This window comes from Hipposideros armiger, unplaced genomic scaffold, assembly GCF_001890085.2.
Source record: "Hipposideros armiger isolate ML-2016 unplaced genomic scaffold, ASM189008v1 scaffold_239, whole genome shotgun sequence".
In the NCBI taxonomy this organism is placed as follows: Eukaryota; Metazoa; Chordata; class Mammalia; order Chiroptera; family Hipposideridae; genus Hipposideros; species Hipposideros armiger.
The window spans coordinates 2,522,404-2,544,387 of record NW_017731589.1 but is presented as its reverse complement, the minus strand read 5'-3'; the positions used below and the strand labels follow the sequence as shown (position 1 = coordinate 2,544,387).

Here is a 21,984-nt window from a genome sequence, read left to right as displayed (position 1 = left end):
TGAAAGTCCATATCTCCCCTCCCCTGCGCCCCGTCACCCGGAGCGTCTGCCTCCCCAGTCTTGAGGGCACTCAGTGGTTCTCAGTGATAATGTGAGGGGCCCAGGGGACTTGGTCTGCCTAGCACGTCCCCATGAGTGGCCCATGTGGTGTCACCCTGCCTAGGTTTTGCACAGACTATGTCAGGGTTAGAAACCCACATTTGCCATCAGTTGTAACCCTGGTTTAGAAAAGAGTGTGCTCTTCTCATTCAAAGAGGAGCGAGGACGGGGCTGAGTTGGGGACGGTGGACGGAGAAGAAAGCCAGGAGGAGAGGAGGCAGGGCTGGGGCGTTCCAAGGGCATCGCTGCTGGAGGCGGGGCAGCGAGGAGACACGCCCTCAAGGCCACAGTGGAGGGACTGCCTGAAAGGAGTTGAAGTGTTTAGGTCACAAAGGACGGTGGACGGAAGACAAAAGGCAAAGAGGAGAAAGAAATGAACTGTACAGCCCTGTGGTGGTCCCAGCCCTGGTGCTCTCTGAATTGCCTTCAGGGTCACTGTTCCCTTGTCCTGAAGGATGAAGCGTGTGGCAGCCAGAGAGCTCTGTGGGCCTGTTTTGCAGCGTCTAAACGTCCGGTATGCCTTCTGCCATTCTGTCCCATTTTCTCTGTCCCATTTAGTCCCAGATGGCAGTGTTTCTGCTGCTGTGACCCCATCTCTATTCCTGGTGAATGCAGAAGTGGCTGATTCCACCCGTGGTTCACGCCCTGCCAGCCTCCTTATCACATGATTGTTCGGGGCACCTTGGCGCACTCTTCACAACAAGCTTTCTCTCTTCTCGCAACATGGAGAGGGTGAGAATTTCCAGACCTTTTGGTCCTGCCTCCTTTTGGCTCACCCGTTCCGTCTTCAATTCACCTTCGTCCTCTGGCATTTTAACTGTGAGCAGTCAGGAGGAGGCAGACCACAGCTGCAGCGGTCGGCTTCAAAACCTCCCCGTGTGCAATCCTGTGGCTCACGAGTCCTGTCACAGGACACAGCTCGGCCAAACTCACTGCCACTTTGTAGCAAGCGTCGCCTTTCCTCCAGGTTCCAACAGCACGGTCCTCGTTTTCATCTGCGACCTCATCAGACTGGACTTTAACGTCCATCTTTCTACCTGCAGTCCCTTCACTGCATCGTAAGCTTTTTTCCTAGTGTGCCCCTCAGAACCCCACCAGCCTCTGTCCATTACCCAGTTCCAAAGCCAATTCCCCATGTTTAGGTATTTGTTAAAGTGACACCCCACTTCATGGTGACAAAACCTGTGCTAGTCACCTCATCTACACACCTGAGGGTCTCTCAGGCCGCACTGTGGAGGCCAGCCTGAAGAGGGACAAGGGGCGAGGAGACCACTGGAGGGAGCGCCCGGTTTGGAGTGGTGGGAGGGGACGTGCTCTGGCACAGGTCACAGCACCGGACTGTCACTTATCACAGCCACTCACACGGTAGGCCTGTTCTGGCCCGTGTGGCTTCGTGGGGCTTGTCTCCTGCAGGTACGCAAAAACACCTCTTCAGGCAGCTCTCCATGAGCCACAAGCACTTCAAGCACCCTACAGAAACTAGACTCAAAGTACCAGCCATTGAACTCTGATCTGAGAAGGTTTCAGGCAAGTGACAGCCTCTGTTTCTTCCCTATTTCTATGGCCAGAGCAACACACACACACACACACACACACACACACACACACAATTACCTTAACACGTTTGCCATTCTGTTGAAAAAAGAACCACTAATTTGGGCCACTTATTGCCTATGCCCACATTTGTGCTTTTAAATTTAACTCCAAAACCTGACTAGAAAGGCACATAAAAATAAACCACCACCAAAATAAATACCCCACAAAATTTTGTTTAGGTTTTTAACCAGTTTTGCATTAAAACAACACAACAAGAACAAAACAAACCAAAAATGCTAAAAACCCATAATTTCAAAAACAAACAAAACCCAACCCCCACTGGAATTTCCGGAAAAGGACGAATCTCCGGTCTTCCCATGCGGTGGGTGGGTCAGCCTGGGACACCACACAGCGACTTCCAGGGGAGCAGGGCCGCAGCAGCACCGCCTAGCGTGGCCGGCCTCACACTGGCTAAGCCGTCACCGTTTCCCAGGGTCTCTTACTTGTTGGTGGATTTCACCACCTTGTGGGTCCCCCATGTACAATGGGTCACAGTGTCCTATGTGAAAACACGTGTTTTGATATCTAGTGAGAATTTTCAGTACGCTAAGAGACGGAGAATCACAGATAACCAAGCCCTACCAATTTCCAGAGCGTCTGGCCTGGACCACAGGCAGGGCCACTGGAGATGGCTGAGAGGCATACCACGTGACAATAATGCCACCTGGTTATGAACGCCACCTCTAGGAACCACCATCTGTATTCAGAATAACAAATTAGTCGATGAACTTCCCCAGCTAGTAAGTGGTATCACCATGAACTAGTAAGATATAATCCTTAGAAGACAAAAAGAACATAATATTTATTTGTATGCCTTGTTTTTTCGGCACAAAACTTTAAAAAAAAGCTCTTAAAAAATGTACCAGTAAACCAAGAGAAATATATCCACATTTAATGGCCTAATGATTTCCCACTGTATTCTAATTTTATTGCTAAATTTGAGATTCTGGAAGTAGTCTTTAAAAAAAAAAAAAGAATAAATTTTCCTTTGGTTTCCTAAGAGAATAGAGTCACACCGTACTGTCATGGATTTATGTAGCACCGTTAGTCCACCGAGCTCGAAAATATAATAATGAAACGATAAAAAGGAATTACATAGAGAATCCACCATGTATCATGATCTGCGTTAGGCATGCTCTTCCACCGTCCATTTAATTTGCACAGCATCAGACGCGCGAGTTATCATCCATACTGGCTTTCATAACACCCCCGAGTCACAAATGAACATCACGCCGTCCCCATTTCTCTGATGGGAAAACTAAGCGGCTTGGCTCACCGTAGGCCACCAGGAGGTCACGTCCACAGGAGGATGAGGGCTTGCTTTCCTGCTCCCAGCCCGGCACTCCTTCTCAAGACCGGCTATAGTCACACCTCCTGGCTTGTCTAACTTCCTGAAACTTTGGGGCATGGTGTCAAGAAGAAAGGAACTTCTTATTCTCTCTAAGCAGATACATGACATCCTTTTAGCAGACGGTAGGGTCAGTCATATAAACACGAGGGACCATCCTGTCTTTGGATACGGCCCCCGAGGAACCCCCTCCTGGTGACTCCCTATGGAGTCACTTCCCTGTACAAAGCGGCTGGACAGAGTGACTTGTTTGTCTCAAACAGGATGTGGTGACAGTGAGGGCGTCAAGGCTGACATTAGGTCATAAACACTGTGAGCGCCATCGTGCTGACTCGCTCTTGGCTCTGTCTGCTTGCTGCTGTGGCGAATCAAACTGCCATGTCTGAAGCTGTCTGTGGAACGTCCTATGTTGCAAGGCGAGCAGGACAGGCCCTGGCCAACAGCCAGCAAGGGACCTGACAGCGCTGGCAACGGCCACACAGGTGGGTTTGGAGGTGGGTCCGTCCCCATTACCCTTGAGATGACACTGCAGCCCAGGTGACACCCGGATTCAGGCCGGGGAAGAGCCCGAGTTGGAGGACCCAGCCCCTGGGAGCCCACATGCTGACTCTCAGAAACTGGGGGATAAATGTTGTTTTCCTGAAGTCACTACCCTTTGGGGTAGTTTGTTAAGCAGCAGGTGACTAACACAGATCAGCTGATACACATACACCTGTTCTGCTCATTCCACGATTGTGTGATTGACTGGGGTTTGATTCAGATCAGAATTTGGGGTGAGATTTTTTTGGGGGCTCAGAACAACGTTCTACCGGCTTTAAAAACAATTATCTTAAATAATTGCTTTAAATGTTGTAATGAAATCCTTCACAAACACCCAGTGACTCTTCCAGGAAAGAGTCTCTGAGGAGAAATATTTTTCATATCTCATTTCTCTTGCCTCCTGAAAGTCACAAAATACATTAATATTTTTTTAATGATCTAAGATACTGTATTTAGATTTTTTCCCCTCCTCCCAAAAGGGTTTTGAAAACTTTCCGCATCTGTCCAATATTCCTCAGTAGGAAGGAAGATGGCTGCTGTAATTAGGTAAGTTTGTTTTAAGGCAATTTCCCCTTATTACTATCGTTTAGTTAGCAGAGTTAATACTTTTCCAATAAAGAATAAAAAAAATTACCATTCCCCCAACGTCTAGCTTAGTGCCAAGAGGACTCTTTAGAAAGTGCGTATTGAGAAATGATAGGACGTCCTGCATATAAAGGACACAAAAAGACACTCATTTAGGAAACGTTGGCTCTTTCGGGCAGGAACTGCCTTTGGAGAAGAAATGAGGTGTTGTGAATAAACACAGTTTGCAAACTGTAGGACTGGTACCCCATAAATAAAGCATCACCCTGTTTATTATTGTCTACATCCCAGACACACACCTGTGGACCTGCAGGCGTCTGAGGCCCGGCAGAACATGCTTGGGTTTGCCTCTTCCTCGAACCTAACTGATGATTTCTTACACTTTTTAAAAGGGTAGTTTTGAGGCCCTCAACAAAACAGAGTCGACATAGTGGAAAGCAGCTGATTTGTGGATGTGCATGAGTATTAACCAAGTTCTAGATTTAGTCATGTTGGAACAGTTTAGTGAGAAAGAAAGGTGTGCTAATTAGCATGACCCACATTTCTGGACTACACACGGGACGTTAACTAAGATGTCTCACAAATAAGATCTGCTTTTGTTACATAATTTTATACTTTTGCATTAAGTGATGGAATTTCAAGCGCTTGGAATCCTGACCCAGCGCGAAGGACCTCAGGGAGAAGAAAGCGCCAGGCATATCTGGGCAGCAGCAGGTGTACACAGGTGGCCTGTGCGAGGCCCCCAGCGCTGGGGTAGGCGGTGGGTGAGACGACCTCCCCTCTCGGAGTGGCTGACCACATAAAAACGGGCAAATGAAGCCCGCTGACGTCCAACAACTGGGAAATGGTGCAACGCTGCACCCAGTCTGAACAAGTGAGAGGAAGTGATTCACAGTCAACATTATAAAATTCAACTGCGGACTCTCTCCTTTGACTCTCACTGTCCTCAGCATCCGGCCTTTGTCTCTGTCCCTAAGCTCGCTAACTGAACGGGCACGGCTCACTCCCTCGCCCACAGCCCGTCCAGGGGGGTCGGTGACACACAGGTTTCAAGCCGCCTCACTCTGGGGCGATCGCACAGGGCCTTCCGTCGGCCTGGACACAGCCAGGGAGCCACTCTGCTCAGACATGCGACCTGGAACTGTTGGGGCTGCTGACGTCCCCCTTCACCGGCGGCGGCGGACAGAAGCCGGGGGATACATGCTTCTTCCTCTTTTAGTCCCCCAGACAGAGGCTCTGAGGTGCACCAGGCTCGACAGAGGGTCCCAAAGACACCAGAACAAGTCGGTCACAATGGTGACCGATCCACAACACCCCCTGCATCAGCATTTCCCCTGGAGCCTCGTGGAAATGTCGGCATCACACGGGTGGTCAGAATCGGGTCCGCTGTGAGAAGGCGAGAGACAGGACACCCAGCCTCGGGACTCCAAACTCAGAAAGCCCCGTGAGGGGTGTCCCCCACCTGACCCTCCCACTCAGGGCGGGTTTCTTTCCTGTTCATTCGTAACAGAATGCACTATTGTTAGGCTCCCAGTTTCCTTGCTGCTTAGATGATTTAGCCTTTATCACCCTTCTAATACACTGCATTTCTGTAAGGCTCAGTCTCAGGCTGTCTAAACTTGATACATTTCATATAATCATCCCCACAGGGGACTTCATCCACACCCAGGATTTTATGTCCTCCTTTAAGACAATTACTTTTAAGATTTTCTCCGTTCCAGACGCTGCTTCTGAGACTCGCACTCACCTCTCTGGTCGCCTGCTTGTCAACTCCTGTCAGCTGAAACTCACCAATTCCCAAAAGCAACCCCCGGGCAGCTCAAGGCCCTTCCGCCCTCTTTTCAGCCCCCCTAGACCTGATGCGTGGTCCCTCTCCTCTCTCCAGCCACGCAGGGCCCCCCGAACGTCTACCTGCCACGCATCCTCCTGCCGTAAGGACTCTCACTTCCTCATGGAAGCCTTCCCGGATGTGCCGAGGAGGCCCACTCCTCCCTTTGTTTTATGCTCATGAAACCCTCTTCGCAGACACATTTTGCATGCTCACTGGATTATATTATAAGCTCCATGCAGGAACATAGCATATCTCTTTTGCACAAATTAGCACCTAATTTTTTTTTTAATAAAAGAATAAATGGAGATATCACTGTGGGCTAGAATAAGCTCACCATCTTCCTGGGGCATGGGCCCTGCATCCAAGCCTCGGAGAGGGACACCAGACAGAAATGAGGACAAGGTTCTTGGGGCACCCGCCGTTTGCTGGTGCTGTGAAGTACTTTGCACGCACTGTCACATTCAGCCGCCACAGCAGCACGGCTGGGTGTGGACTGATCCCTCATAGAGAGAGAAGCCAGGCTCAGAGGGGTCGGCTGACTGCTCGGGTCAGAGACGCCGGGTTGAATAACTTAACTTGAACTTGGGTTTTTTAGCTTCCAAGTCTGGGCAGGCAGCAGAGAGACACAGGAGATGGAAGGACGGTGACTTTCCTGATGCGATGTGGACTATTTAGATTTTTTTTGCATGGAACTATAACCCAATCTACTGAAATTTTTATTGCAAATGAAACATTTATTTTACTAAATGAGAGATGCCTAGAAATTGGACCATTGGTTTATACAAAAATACTTTTTTATGATGACTTTTTAATGAAAGGTTGCGTTAGTTCATGTAAATAAGATACCCTAGCTGCCTTTGAAACACACAAATAAGAATGCGATAAGCATGAATCCAAAGAAAAACGTTTAGCTTCCTTACAATTAGATAGGAATCACATATTGTAATACCCATTTGGGAAATGCTATGCAACCCTCATGAGAATAAAAAAAAACTTCTACACTAAAAAAACTTACTTTGGCTAGGGTTTTTTCTCAGATTTATTTAAATAGAAAACTTTTTTTTTTAATACCCAGGGACAATTATCCTGACACTAAAGACATGAGAGAGCTCTGGTTTAGTCCACTCCCTCTAGAACAGCGGTTCTCAACCTTCCTAACGCAGCGACCCCTTAATACAGTTCCTCATGTTGTGGTGACCCCCAACCATAAAATTATTTTCGTTGCTACTCTATAACTGTAATTTTGCTGCTGTTATGAATCGTAATGTAAATATCTTTTTGTTTTCCGATGGTCTCAGGCGACCCCTGTGAAAGGGTCGTTCGACCCCCAAAGGGGTCGCGACCCACAGGTTGAGAACCGCTGCTCTAGAATGACAGACCTGTGCGCTTCCCCCAAACCTGTCCCCCTTTTCTGAAAATACCTGCATTTTAGCTGATTCAGTTAGGAAGTTCATCCTAATATCTAACCCCAAGTTCTGCAGAACCCCAAGCTCCTCTCCCTCTTTCTCCTCCTGGGGAGCAGAACCCCATCTCGAACTGTGTCATCTGTATGACAGCTGCTCAGGCCTTGAAAACCATGAAGGGTTATTGCTTGATTCAAGTCAACGGTATCCATTTCTATAGCATTTTTACGTAGCACATGATTTCCATACTTTAATGGTTTGATAGTTTGCTAAATCCACTCCAAATGTCCCCCATTTTCCATCGGTTAGAAAACCTGGACACAGCTTTACTCCAGAGACCGACAGACGCTGCACAGTGAGAGGGGTTCCTATCCACAGCCAGGGCTCTACGTGCTGACAATGCGTATTTAGTAAGACATTCTTTCCCCGAACAGTTACCTGTCGGCATGGGACCCCAGGGACGCTTGCTGGAGAAACACCGGGAAACAGAAGGAAAGCTGGTGGACAACAGTTCCACGCAGAGGACCAGACGGGCACCAGTCACATCACCATGTCCCAGTGAGCGGATGTGACGCTCTCTTCTCTAAGACTTCGGAGAACAAATACACAACTCTGTTTCGAGGGCTTCTCGGAGGAGGAAGCTCACTACCAAACACAGTGTTTCACCCCACTGTTGGGATGCTCCCTGAAAAGATTCCCTAGGACGATGACTCGCCCATGCTTTTCTCACTTGGGCGTTGGCTGTCCCCCTGACCAGCCCAGAACAAACCCATCGCCCCGACCCTGTGGAAGTCCTTCACATATTTGCTGAGCTTTTCCTCTTACTCAGGCGTGGGGATTCATTTCTGGTAGTTTCCAAGGGTGAGGAAAGCAGCTGAAATTCTCTATGATCCCTGCACGTCAGGCTCACATGCTTGAAGCTCAGAGACGCCAGGGTAGGGCAGGGTCCCAAGGCTAAAAGTCTTTCACTAAATCAAGGTCACTAACTTCCCCGAGCGAAATAGACAGACATGGCCAGTTGTTCCCAAGAATCTCAATGGAGGATATGAGAGCTTTTATATAACAGACATTAAAAAAAAAAACCCAGAGCATGGAAAACTGAAGAAGACAGAATTTTGCAAAGACCTATATTGAGGGGAATGAAATTGAAATCTCCAATAAAGAATCCAGTGGTCAGATTTTCAAGGAAAGTTGAAAAATTCTAGAATTGGACTTGTACCTCCACGCAAACCCATCGCCCGGGTTCCCGAAAGTACGTGACTGAATGAGCTTGCTTGTCTTGTGCCGGGGGACAGTCTCCGAGCCACCAGGGGCTATTCCGACCTGCCTTCCAGTGCAGGGACTGGCTGTCCCAGGAGCTTCAGAAACGCCAGTGGGAACAGCCTCACGAGAACTCGCAGGGCAGCGAGTTCTGTATTTTACTTGCCGGAAAATAAAGTTCCACAAATGCACCTTTCTAGATCTCTTATAAGCTGAATGCCTGCTTCACTCATACAAATAAATTTCACCTTCTGGCTCATACAAAATTAAAGACGCAAAATTAATTTTAAAATATGAGCATGTTAAAAGAAAAACAAATAGAAACACAACTAAAGAGAAAGGAAAGAGAGAGAAAGGCCCAGTGTTTGGGCTGCCGCTAAAGACCAGGATGAGGCTTCATAGAAAATTCTGGTGAAATTTTATGGGAGACCCTTGTATGAAGCACCAAACACAGGGGTTTCATGTAATGACAGTGACAGTTCAACCCTCCCAGCTCTGGAATACTATGGTGGCGAGGAGACAATGAACATTTTAGTTTGGGGAGACCCTGTCCATTGCTTTTTGTTCTTAGAATAAAATTGATGATGGATTGGGACAATGGCAAGAAAAATAATTGCACAAGAGGGCTAAGATAAATCTTTAGAAAAAACCAACTCTTACCAGCTCCCCAAGAAAATCTTATACAACAGCCCTTAACAAGAGTGATCCTTTTTCTGCAAAGGGGTTTTTATACCTTTCCGCTCTCCTAGGTGGCAGTGTGGCATAAACAGAGATTATCCCAGGACCCACTATTTCAGGATTCAAAGATCACTAAGAATGAAGGTTCCAGGAAAAATACTTAATATCAGAATAGAGAAACACTTCTATAGACAGAAAAGAATGGTACTCACGGGTTCCACATTATATGAGAAGAGGGCATATTCTTTATCTGGAGATATTTCATATCTGATGGCTCTTAGTGATTCCTAAAACAACAAAAAAAAAGAAAAAAGGATTTTAAAGTATTACATATAACATAACTCAGAGTCTGGTGAAATTGTGCCTGCTGGTACCGTTTTCAAAATTTGCTAACAAAATTAGTATGCAGCAAACTTGCTCAAGTCTGTTACAAATGGCAATATCCTTTCGATGCTTTTTCGCATTGTATTTGTGGTTTTTCAAATTTCAACAAAAGACTTCTGTAGCTTTACTGATCTTTTTTCCCCCCTACCTGTTATATCAATGCCTCAGAGGGGCTCGTGGGAATCCCCAGTTATAATTGTGGATTTGCCCATTTCTGCTTTCGTTCAACTATCACTTCGAATCTTACAGCCCTATGGCTGGCTGCATCAGGGTTCTTATGTCTTCTTAATAAACGAATCCCTCTGTCATTATGAAGTATTTCTTTTTATTTCTGGTAATATTTCTTCGTTCTGTGGTCTACTTTGTGTTATAGTAACATAACCATTCAAGCTTTACACTGGTTAGTGTTTGGATGGTACATCTTTTACACCCACTTACTTTTAACAGATGCCTTTACGTTTAAAATAGATATCACAGATGGCTTATGATTGGGTCTTGCTTTTTAAAACTAATCCTAAAATCCTCCTCTAGGGGTAGTAAGGGGAGCTTGTGGACACAATGAGCGTGTGGCCATAAGGAAAATCCATCCTAATACTGCACTTACGTTCCACTCCAAAGTGTGTAAGATTTCTGTCCCTGTGTATGCTCAAGGAAGTTATAACATATTGCAAAGATTTTATGTACATACGTTTGTGTTTTTTTTTAATGTCAATGTTTAGAGTATGAGAAAAGGTTCAGAAGTCTTACATGAGGTTATATTAAGAGAGGTGAACAAATTTCACCATAGTTACGGGACCCTTTTGTAAAAAGATGGACATGTTTCTCAGGAGTAGTTAATTCATTTTACATAAGCTTCCACTAAAAGTCTGCTTACACATGGACTATATTTATCATTCTGGCACTTGTCATTCTATTACGTACACCCAACTTTTCACCTGGTATATAAACCTTCTTACGCTAAGGAAATTCATTTTAATTTCTCAGTGGGCAGGTGTGTGGCCAATGCTTCTCTAAGATTTTTTAAGTTCTTTATTTTTGAAAGATATTTTTGCTGCATATAGAATTCTAGGCTGACAGTTTTCTTTTTCTCCCATTCCACTGTCATCTGGCTTGCAGGGTGTCTGGTGAGAGTGTGCTATCATTTTTCTGTTTGTTTTTCTGTAGATAACATGTCTCTTTCCTTTGGCTGCCATTACAGGGTTCTATCTTTTGCTGTTTTTCAAAACTTAATGATATGCTTCGATGTGGCTTTCTCTCTGTTTCCATGCTTGGAGTTCATTGAGTTCCTGTACCAAATTTGGTAAAAATGCAGTCATTATTTTTTCAGAAGTTTGTTTTGTCTTCTTTACTCTCTTCTCTTTCTGGGGCTTTAATAGCAAGTATATTAGTCCACTTTATATTGTCCAGCAAGTCTGAGGCTCTGATCAAGTTTTTTTTTTTAAGTCTTTCTTCCTCTCTGTTCCTCACCTTGCTCTCACCACATAGGGTTCCTCTGTTGCAGAATATATGTATTTTATTCAAACGGTTACTTCATTTAGATCTAGACTAAAAACTACCCAAGAGTAAAAACTGTGTTTTATTAATCCTCGTGTCTACTCGCCCACCTTGTCTAGCCCAGGGCCTTGCTTGGAGAAGACACTCATTTAATGTCAAATGACAGGGTCCAGGTGTGAGAGAAAGAATTACATCAAACCTCTCTTAACCTACAAAGAACAGCAGGCTTGGGGCCAGGAAGATTAAGCTGCTACTTTACAGCTTTTCAGGTCTGTTCAAGACAGAGGTAAAAAATAGTCTACTCACCTACTTAAAAACTTAAAAACAGAATAACCTATGAAATAAAAATTAGAATAAAAATAAGTAAAAACAAAAAACCTTCTGTTTTTTTTTTAATTGACAGAAGTAGCTAAAGGAGAGGAGGAAGAGATAAAAGAAGGAAAATAAATAAAAAAGGCGAAAGAAAAGAGGCCATCTGAGACACAGGGGTGAAGAGGATGAACAGAAACAAGTGCGGATTATAGGGACAGAGGGTGTCACGGCTTTTTACAGTATTCTTGCAAAGACGTTGACTTTTTATGCCATCCTTGGGTTCCTGGACTGAGGGGTTTTGAAACTCAGAGGTCAGTCTGGTTGGATGTCAGTGCGTGTGGTCACTGTAGGGACCGACCAGCTGCCGCTTTGCTCCACCGGCCACGTTTTGCTGTCTCTGAGAAAATGAGGTCTTTCTGCTGCCAGATCTTCCCATCTTTTCAAGAGAAGCCAGAAATCTGGATTTGAGTTTGTGGAAACCCACTCTATGGGCCAAACAAAACAGTTCAGTGGGCATCGGGGGTGCCAGTGTTTGCTGCCTCGGCTACAGGCAGGAGCACGGCTATTTCTCCGTCACGTTTGACGTGGGTGCTCAGAGCACTTGGCCTCGGGTGGGAGTGCTTGCCGCCCAGGCCGCCCGCTCTGGTCCAAGATGCTGCTCTGGTTGTAGGTCTGGTGGCAGGGGGGTGTCTGCCCAGGGATGCAAATGGGACAGAGTCCACGGGCCGGAGGCTGGGCCGTTTCCCACCTGGTGGGCGGAGACGGAAGGACACCGGTGGGAGCATGGGTCCCGGGCCGTCACACGTGGGCTCTGGGGAGAACAGATGGGGCCTTCTTCCCCGTCCACACGTGAGAGCGCGAGCACATGGAGCGCTTGATGGAAATGAAATGAGGTAGAATGAGGTGAAATTAAGAGTGGAAAGTCCAGCACACTGGATGAAGTAAAATAAATGAAAAGGTGGTCGTAAGTGCCAATCTCAGCCCAGTGCTAGCCTGGCTCTGCATCATGGGGTGGGTGTAATAATGTAACTATGTCCCTCTCTCTGAGGAGGCAGAGTTCATTCATTTTTAGAGGCAGGTAAAAATTCAAATTCTGCAGTCTAATGATTATATACAATCAAAGGAGGACATAAACTAGAGAAACAAAACACTTTATTTGAATGTTCATTTAGTATTTTAAATACGTCGTTAAGTCGGTTAGTAATTAAAACAAGTACAGATATAAAAAGTGAGAAAAACTAACAGAAGCATAACAAAAGAATGTCAGAAACTGTCTTACATATTCATTGTTGGAGGAAGTCTAATCTCTTTGAAACATGAGGCTGAATTTTTAAACGTGATTACAATTATTGAGTAAATGGCATTGAAACAGCCATTACGGAAATCACCAAACTGGAAAATAACATACCACATTTTACCACCCACCAAGATGAACGACCATCGTAGTGCAGTGTTCTCTTTCTATCCTTTTCAATAGATGTAGATGATATTTACAGTTAATTAAAGTATAAGGATATTATATTCTGTTAATTGAATACAACATCATAGCTATTTTTCATATTACTATATAGCTTTCATAACTAGTATTTTAATGGATACATCGTATTTCATCTATTTTTATTTACTTATCTTATTTCTCTAGCTCCAGGGTTTTTTTTAAAAAAAAACTTGCTAGATTATTTACTTATGAAAAAGTCCCTAGAATGAGTTAAAATGCATAAATATTTTTATTAATCTTGAAGGTCTTGTTAGGTTGCCATCCAAACACTTTGGCCAATTTAAATGATACAGTGAATGACCGTATCCGTCTTACCACTCCCTGTCACCACCGGTATTATCAATACAAGGGGCATATAAAATATCAATGCCCCAGGTCAACACAGTGGATATCCCAAACGGGTCTGTTAGCTCAACAGCCCTACATGTGAATGCCAAGCCACAGTTTTGTTTGTAGGACCTCAGTGGTTTTCTCATCTGAGCAAAGAAGGGCTTGAATGATATCATCTTCAGAGACTATTCCAGCTTTCAATATCTAAATCTCAAGCAAAAGCTTAGTGTTTCGTCCTTCTGAGAATTTTGTTTTGGAAGAATTGAAGAGATGGTGCTAAGTTCCTGTAAGAGTTACAGTCCCTATGAAATCTAATTGAGGTTAGCAGAATGTATTGAGTCCATTTTAAATGCACTTCTACTGGAAAGAGAGATAGATGATAGATAGATAGATAGATAGATAGATAGATAGATAGATAGATGATAGATAGATAGGGATGGAGGGAGGGAGGAAAAGAGGGAAGAAAGAAGTCAGTATTCCCCTCAGTGGAGAAAAGATTCATGAGATTTTTCAGGAACCAGACAGCCATTGTCCAAATATCCAAAGACCCAATTTAAGCACGAGATATATTAATTGTTTCATTTTACAGGGGAAAAAAATGGGACACGTAACAGAACAAAAGACCTTTTATAATTTGTTAATTTGTGGACAAGAGAGTCTTACAGGAGCTTAAAAATAAAATACCTTGTTTGACATTTAAATTATTTTAAAAATGAGAGTAACATATAATGTCCTGGAATGTCTGGGGTGTCAAACAATATAATTCAAGTAGAAGTTAGGCTTTTTTCTTCTTTTCTCTTTACTTGTAGAAATCTGAGGGTGCCCCTTGCTGTAATGACAGCTTGGAAGGCCCCCCTGGCTCTGGAAACACCCCAGCTCCTGTAGGGAGGGGCCCGAATTCAGGCCGTGGGGACTCCGCCGTCCCCGCCGTCCACTGCACTGAGGTGGTCACCCCGTGTCATCCCACTAGGAGCTCCTGCTCACGGGCCTGAGCCAGGCTCTGGTCCCGCCCGCTCTGGAGCCCATGTGACTTGTGTCCATGCCAGCAGGCTGCACATCCTCTCCCGCAGAGCTTCCGACGCGTCTGACAGGTCGGCAGGTGGGGGTGCACAGGGCTCACACGACCACCCTGAGGTCCTGTCGCTACTGAGCAGGGTGCAGTTCACACCTGGCGAGGCAGGTCCCCACATCACACACCCTAGTGCTGAGCGCCCGTCCAAGGATTTTTAAAGCTTTCCCGCTGGACTGGCGGAGTGTCTGCACTCATTTGAATCCCTTCAATGATCCACTCCAGGAAAGAGCTGGTCTTGGAAGCCCAGGGGCCAGGAGGACGCTGAAGGCAATGGGCTTGGATCCGCTAACGTGACCTTGTGTGGGAAGCGGCTGTTCTTAGCGGCCAGGGAGCGAGAAGGAGACTAGATAGACGTCAAGGCCAGAGGGGAAATTCTAAAAGTCTGCTGACCACCACACTGACTGCTTCGCTGCCACGCCTCCCCTGGTTTCGGGCTGTTTCATCGACCCCCCTGAAAAGTACAGTGGGCCTCACGTGTACACACAGCTCTTTTCCCGAGGCTGCCTTTAAACAACCTCAAAGCTTCTGGGTTTCACATCAGAAAAGGCCACCTGGGGTGGGGGGGAGTCATCAGAAAGATAAGGGGACAGCACGCTGTGTTGAAGAGCCACTGCTGTCACCCGCCCGGGGACAGAGGGCCCTTCACGATGATGCTTCTCTCCCTGGACGCTGTCTCATGAAAAAGAGACAGGAGACAGAAATTCCATGGCTGGGCTCCGCAGAAGAGCCACGCTCGCAGCCGGCGGGAAGGGCTGCCGAGAAGTTCGCAGGGCAGCGTGGCTCGGTGGAGCTCCTACGTTTCAAGTGAGGGTGCAGGCCCCTGAAAGACACTTCCCCTTCGTCCTCCTTTACAAGTCTGTTCACAGGGGCGCGTTCCGTGCAGCTTTGAGGCCAGGATCAACGCGGCGTGGCCGTCGATAGTCCTGACCAGGCTGTACACACTTGGTGCTCCATAAATGTCTATAATGTGAGTGACTACACGACATTTTAAGAACCAGCCTGCTGGCTGGCAAGAGGAGGTCTTCCTCTCTGCTTGGCCTGACATGGATTCTGAAGTTGCCTTATGACTTGGCGAGAACAACTTCAGTACTGGAGAATATACGATCGGTCACAGCTATTGATCTGAGAGAGCGAAGGCAGCGCGTACTCTCGTATTTCACGGCTAAGTGCAGCGGCATATACACAGTGCCCTGCTTTTACTAAACTGACATCCTCCCGGGAAACACCGATAACATTGCGACATTAAAATGCACTTATGCTCAGCCACAGTCCAATCATTTTCTCCCCTCGATTAGTATTAGAAAACCATTTCTGCAACTTCAGTATTTTTTAAGTGGGTGGAACCAGATTTTCACAGGGGAGTAATTCTGCCAAAGGTGATTTTTTTTAAAAATGCAAACACGCAGGCATATTCATTGTGTCTGGGTCTTACTTTGCAGGATACTGTGCAAGGCTATGAAGCTCTTGTTCTGGGGACTCTGCCATAACGACATCTTCCAGGCCCACCTTCCCCCGCCCAGCAGTCTCTCTAGAGGCCAGGGTCCATTTGATACTAAACCCTCATCAAATTTTTATTTTTAAAGAAAAAGCTATCGCTACACCAAAAAGGAATGAAAGGTACTTAAATAGCGAGTGAAATGCTTTTGAGGAGGACAGGGAAGGCCGAGCAGCATTTGTCCGCGTCCGGGGATGGGATGGCACAAAGATGGAGCCATCCTTTCCGGGATGGAGGCCCGGGGACCTTCCCGACACTCACCCCGTCCCCGGGAAGCTGCGGGGACCCTGACAAGCTCATTCACCAGGTCTGGGCTCCTCAGCTGTAAGACCAGGGAGCCGCCCAGGTTTGGGCTCTGATCTCCTTTAACCCCCAGGTTGTGGAATTCTGCTTTCTAAGTTTCTGATCCGCCCCAGAGGCGTGTTGCGAGCTTTCTCATTTGGAGTCTGCTTCTGTTTCTTTTTTTCCACTTCCCCCATGTGGACAGCACATGGCCACCTGCCCGGCCTTGACAGGTGTCCCTACAAATAGCAGACATAAACATACTACAGATATATAAAGTTACCTCTCTTTCAATTGATTTTGGCCACAGAACTTCAGTCGATGCTTTTAGTAAACGTCTTTCACTGTACACAAACCTCAAATCTTAATGCCATTTGAATCTTTTGGGGAAGAAATGGGTTTTCCCAGATGACAGAGCAGTGACACTGCTATGGACCCAGTGCCCCGCTTTCAAGCAAAAGCATCTCTTACCGTCATCAGAGTAAGCCCCTTCAGTGCCTAGATTAATATTCCCTGTGCCTGGAGAGGAGTTGGTTTTTAAAAAAAGAGACGGAGCACGTCCTCTGTCACCGTTTCCGATGCATTACTGTCATTGTCCTGAAACTGTGGAAAGCCTCAGAACTTGCTCTTTCTTTTTTACTTATGATCTGCAACACTTGCTTCCGGCACCTGCACAGAAATTTCCCGAACGCTGAGAGACGCTGGGCTTTCATCATATTAAGTTAGTGTGGCTTCAGTTTCACATTATCTGTCATTGCTCAGCCTGCCGTGTTACAAGTTCATTGCCTCTGGTTGGCTCTACCAAGAGTTGAAACCCAGTCATTTTCTGCGTTATTGACTCACAGGAGCGAACACTTAAATTATCCCGGTCATTAAAGAGAGTACTTACAATTTTTTTGCCTTCTATTAACACTGTGGAACTATTTGTTTCAACATTCCGCAGTATCACACTTCCTTTCTGCTCTCTGTAGATGAATTCTTTATCTACAAGAGAGGAAATAAAAAGAGAATCATGAAACGTAAAGGAACTCACAAGTCTTTGAAGGACGTTTATGCAAAATGAAGAGACTGCTTCTGAAAAAAACACACGCCTTTCAACAAAGGGTCTTTAAATGTGGTGAAATCGATTCCGCTCCTTTGACCTCTTGGGAAGCTTCTCTCTGAATCTCATCTCCTGTTCTACACACGCCGACATATAAAGCACAAGGACACACATTCACAAAATCTTTAGACTATTCTAGACTTTCTTGAGTAGCACACAAAGAGTGGATCCAGGGAGCAGATTAAAAACCTGCTACCATAAGGGGAGGAAGATGAAGGGGCCAATGTCTCATAGCTGAAATTTCGGTGCAAAACCTATCTATGTATACATGCATATACCTACATCCATATCTTGCAAAATTGTTTTAATTTTGTTCACAGAACTTCCTTTGCCATTCCTGGAGGAATTGGCAGTTTTGCCATCACGAACATTTTTGACTCTACACATATTTTCAGTAACACTGGTCCTTTGTATAATCAATTGAGATTTTGGCTATCCCTTTAGGAAACTAATAAACCACTTACAGCGACCAGTATGCCTGCAGAGGCATATTTGGAGGCATGTAGGTGTGTGTGCACATATGTGCATGTGAGCACACACGTACATGCATGTGTGCATGTGCATGCATGTGTGTGCGTGTGCATATGTGTATGTGTACACATGTTGCAATAGAAAGAGTAACATTTCTGAAGATAGTATTGTTCGAGGAGAGGCAGGGCACTGTCTTTCTGGGTGACGGTGGTAACATTGAGCCAGTTTGATGAGAAAGGAATTTCACACTGTGATGAAAACACTGTGCAGACTTAATTCAAATGCTATTATCATTTCTAGTCTTTCTTTTTTATTCCTTTCGTCTAGGTGCCTTGGCTTTAATTTTCTCTTCTAGTTTGTTAAGGTGGAAGCTTAGATCTTTGGTTTCACTTTCCATCTTTCGTAACAAAACTATTAAAGCTAAAAATATCCCTCTGTGGGTGGTGTTAGTGACATCTCACAAATTTTGATAAGCTGAATTACATTATTAGTCAGCTCAAATTATTTCTAATTCTCCCTGTAATGTCGGCTTGGCCAGATGAATATTTACAAGTGTGTTGTTTAATTTCCAAATACGCAAAGTTATTCTGGCCCTTTTATTTTCATTTTTTTTTTTAGCTAAGCCATCCTGCCTCCTGTTGGCAGCTCAGCTCGGGCCGGGAATCGAACCGCTATTGCTCAGAGCTCAAACTCCTGAGTGAGCTCTTAACCAACTGAGCCACTCAGCTGGCCCTTGATATATATTTTTTTATTAGTTTCAGGTGTATGACACAATGTAATAGACATTTACACCCCTCACAAAATGATAACCCCCGCTTCCACTCCTCCAATCTACTATCCCTCTGACATCGTATGTAGCTGTTACAATTCCATTGACTCTATTCCCTATGCTGTACTTCACATACTGTGCCTGTATATATATATAATATTACAGTTGACATTCAATATTATTCAGCTTCAGTGTTTGGTGTACAGCTTTTTAATTTAAATTCACTGGATCAAAGAATACCCTTTACATGATTTCAGTCTTTTATAACTTATTAAGACATTATTTGTGGCCCAGGATAAGGTCTAATGCACCATATGCATGTTTAATGAAATTATTGATAAGGCTGGGTTGGGTCCACCTTTTTTTGGGGGGGTTGTTGTTTTCTAATTGTTCCCTCTGCTTCTTGTTTACGGCTTTCTTGTTTTCTGGCTTTCATTTTGTTGTTGAATATTTTTAGAGTTTTAATTTCCCTATTTGTAGCTGTATTTCTGTGCATTTTTTTTTAGTGGATATCCTAGGGATTATAATATATACGCTTACCTTTTCACAGTCTACAAAGAGTACATAATATACCACTTGTCATTAAATACAGAAATCTGTCAATTTTCAGGTCCACATCCAGTCACATGAGATTATAATCATGTGTATTACGTCAACATACTTCATATATTCCATAAGACAATGTTTTAATTATTTACGACAGTATCGGGCTTATAAAGAGATGAAGAAGAAAAAAATCAAAACAGGAAAAAAACGTCTCTTGCATTTACCCACTAGTTCCCATTTCTGATGCTTTTCATTCTTTACCAAAGATCTGAGTGTCCATTGGCTATCATTTCCCGCTTCGTGAAGAACTTGCGTTAGGATTTCTGGTTGTATGGATCTATTGCCAACCGATTCTGTCACCTTGATTTTATCTGACAATGTCTTCAATCAACCTTCATTCTTGAAGGGCACTTTCTCTTAACAGAGATGTCCAGGTGGATAGTTTTAGTTTTTCCTTTCAGCATTTTGAAATTTCGTTCTACTCTTTTCTGGTATCCATGGTTTCTAACGAGAAGTCAGCTATTAATTGAATTGCTATTTCCTTGCCTGTTATTTCCATGCATTTTTCTTTTGCTGTTTCCAAGATTTACTCGTTGTTTTGGGTTTCCAACAGTTTGGCTGCGGTGCCTTTCAACTGGGCTCCCCTGTGCTTATTGTATTTGATGCTTCCTGGCATCTTGTAGCTGCACATTTATGTCTCCGTCAAATGTTTAGCTATTAATTTGCCAAATGTTTTTTTTTTTTCTACTCCTTTATCCATCTCCCCTGCTGGTATTCCAAGTGCATGTTTTTAAAATTAAGCATGTTGGTTGTATTGTTAATTTTTTTTTTTACTTCCCATCAAGTAAGCACATGATGTTGAAATTTTGAAATCAAAGGCAAATCAAGAACATTACGTTAAAATCTATCATGATTGATTAATTCTCTCTTGTAGATCTCCTGTATTTTGTTTTACTATTTTATTAGATAAATGCAAGTTCAGAATTTTTGTATCTTCCTGGTGATTTGCAATTTTGATTATTTAACTACATTTTGCAGTTTAAAAAATGATTTCTTGTTTGTAGACTCGGTAAGCTATACCTTATATTTCTCACATGATGATTCCACAGGATAATAATATATGTGATACATGAATTATGCTCAGTTACAGCGATGCCTGGCTCAGAGTCAGCTCTTGGGACCTGTTGGCTGCTCCTGTCATCACAGCGGGAGGCGTGGAGTCACCGCTGTCTCCTTTTTGTCTCTCATCTTCAGTCCCCCACCCCTCCCCTCCTGAAGCCTTCAGGAGCCATCTCCTACTCATCACTCCAGTGTCCTGCCCTGAACTCCCCTCTGGATCACCAATGGGACCCTCTCCCTTAGTGCCATTCTCTGTGCAGACAAGGCCACACTTCTTCTTTTAAAACATTTTTGGGTTTTCTTTTTCTGGCTCCTTTGCAGAGACGACTTTGGCCAAACTCCTTTATCTGACACTCAAGGTCCTTTGCATTCTGGCCTGGGTCTGTCTTCCCATTTTAATTTCCTGTCTCCCCTACCCCCCCCCCAGCATCCAGGACACTGATTGCACCATCTTTCACACCTCTCTGCTCGCCGCAGCGCCCTCCCCTGCTCCGCCAGGTAACAGCTGTCTGGGCTCAGCATAAAGGTCTCTTCTTGTGGAGTTCCCACGCCTCTGCCAGGCAGGATGAAGCCCTCTCTGCTGGCGCCCCACACTCCACGCATCCGTTTCACGCTCCTCGCAGCCCGTTGGCTATTTGTCTGTGAACACTCTGTGTGTGCCTGTCAAGGCTGATTTTCTCTCTAACACCTCCCATAATGACTGATACGGAGTTAGGCGCTAAAAATAATGTAGGATGCATTTAATGAATTAACACGATCACAAATCCGAATCATCAATCCAAGGTCCACGGGGACCACAAAGCAGAGCCAGGGTGTAAAGAGGGCTCCCCTGGGCCGAGGGGACTCATCAAAGGTGAAGGAAGAGGACGCAGGGCTGGAGTGGTGGTTCCTCAAACTACACCTTCAGGGTTTCTTCACAAAAGTCTCTTACAGCTACTTTTCCCCATCACTGAAATGCAATGAGGTGGGAAAAGGGGCGTGCCAAGGTCATCTGAAGGTTATGAGGATGGGGGGATAATGGAACAGTCATGCTCAATGGGGTTCTAAGAAACCTGGAGTCTGAGGGTCTGAAGAAAAGATTTCTTAAAGAAAACGTGCACGGCACCACCCATTCCTAGTTAGTTTTCATGTGCCATGTATCCAGTCCTCTGCATTTAAAACACATCATTCAAATTGTAATAGTAAGCATGATATCGGGGGTGGGAGGGCAGTGGATGGGAGGAGGGGGGTTGTCACTCTGTGAGGGGTGAAAAGGATAACTATTGCATTGTTTTGCACACCTGAAACTAATAATAATAATAATAATAAAAAAATATATCATTCTTTTAATTGTTCTGTGTACCTTAGTAATCCTTCAAAGCTGAAAATACTTAAAAAATAGAAATAAGCTGCATTGGTAGCAAGGACAAGAAAAATGTTTACTTTTCATTTTATTTTGTTTCTCTCAACTGTGATATAAAAAATATATAGGAAGGCAGCAAGTTATTCTTTCTAGTCTTCCAAAAATAAGTTCAAATTGCAGTCATTTACCCTGAGTAGCATCTGTCAGCTGACTCTGTGTGGGCCTTAGTTTCGCTTGACAATAATGTATTTTTTAGAAAAGCTTTCAAAGGTTTCGCCATGATGAAAAATTTAAAGGGCCGGCCGAGTGGCGTGTTGGTTAAGAGCTGGCTTGGGTGCCAGAGGGCCCCGGTTTGGATCCCACATATGAGGGCCAGTGACACTGCCCTCCACAGCTAAGATGCTGAACAACAGCTCAACCTGGAGCTG

The 21,984-nt window shown here is 44.8% G+C and overlaps 1 protein-coding gene across 4 annotated transcripts in view; it reads right to left on the bottom strand.

Annotated features, from left to right (window-relative positions):
* LOC109389672 (dipeptidyl aminopeptidase-like protein 6) overlaps positions 1-21,984 on the bottom strand; it is a 624,125-nt gene that overhangs the window by 106,514 nt on the left and 495,627 nt on the right. For all 4 annotated transcript variants that reach the window (XM_019655448.1, XM_019655450.1, XM_019655447.1 and 1 more), the window contains exons 4-5: positions 17,097-17,191; positions 9,553-9,627 (exon numbers count right to left, since the gene is read on the bottom strand). In XM_019655448.1, coding sequence (XP_019510993.1) covers positions 9,553-9,627; positions 17,097-17,191 — 170 coding nt within the window. The remainder of the gene's footprint in view (positions 1-9,552; positions 9,628-17,096; positions 17,192-21,984) is intronic.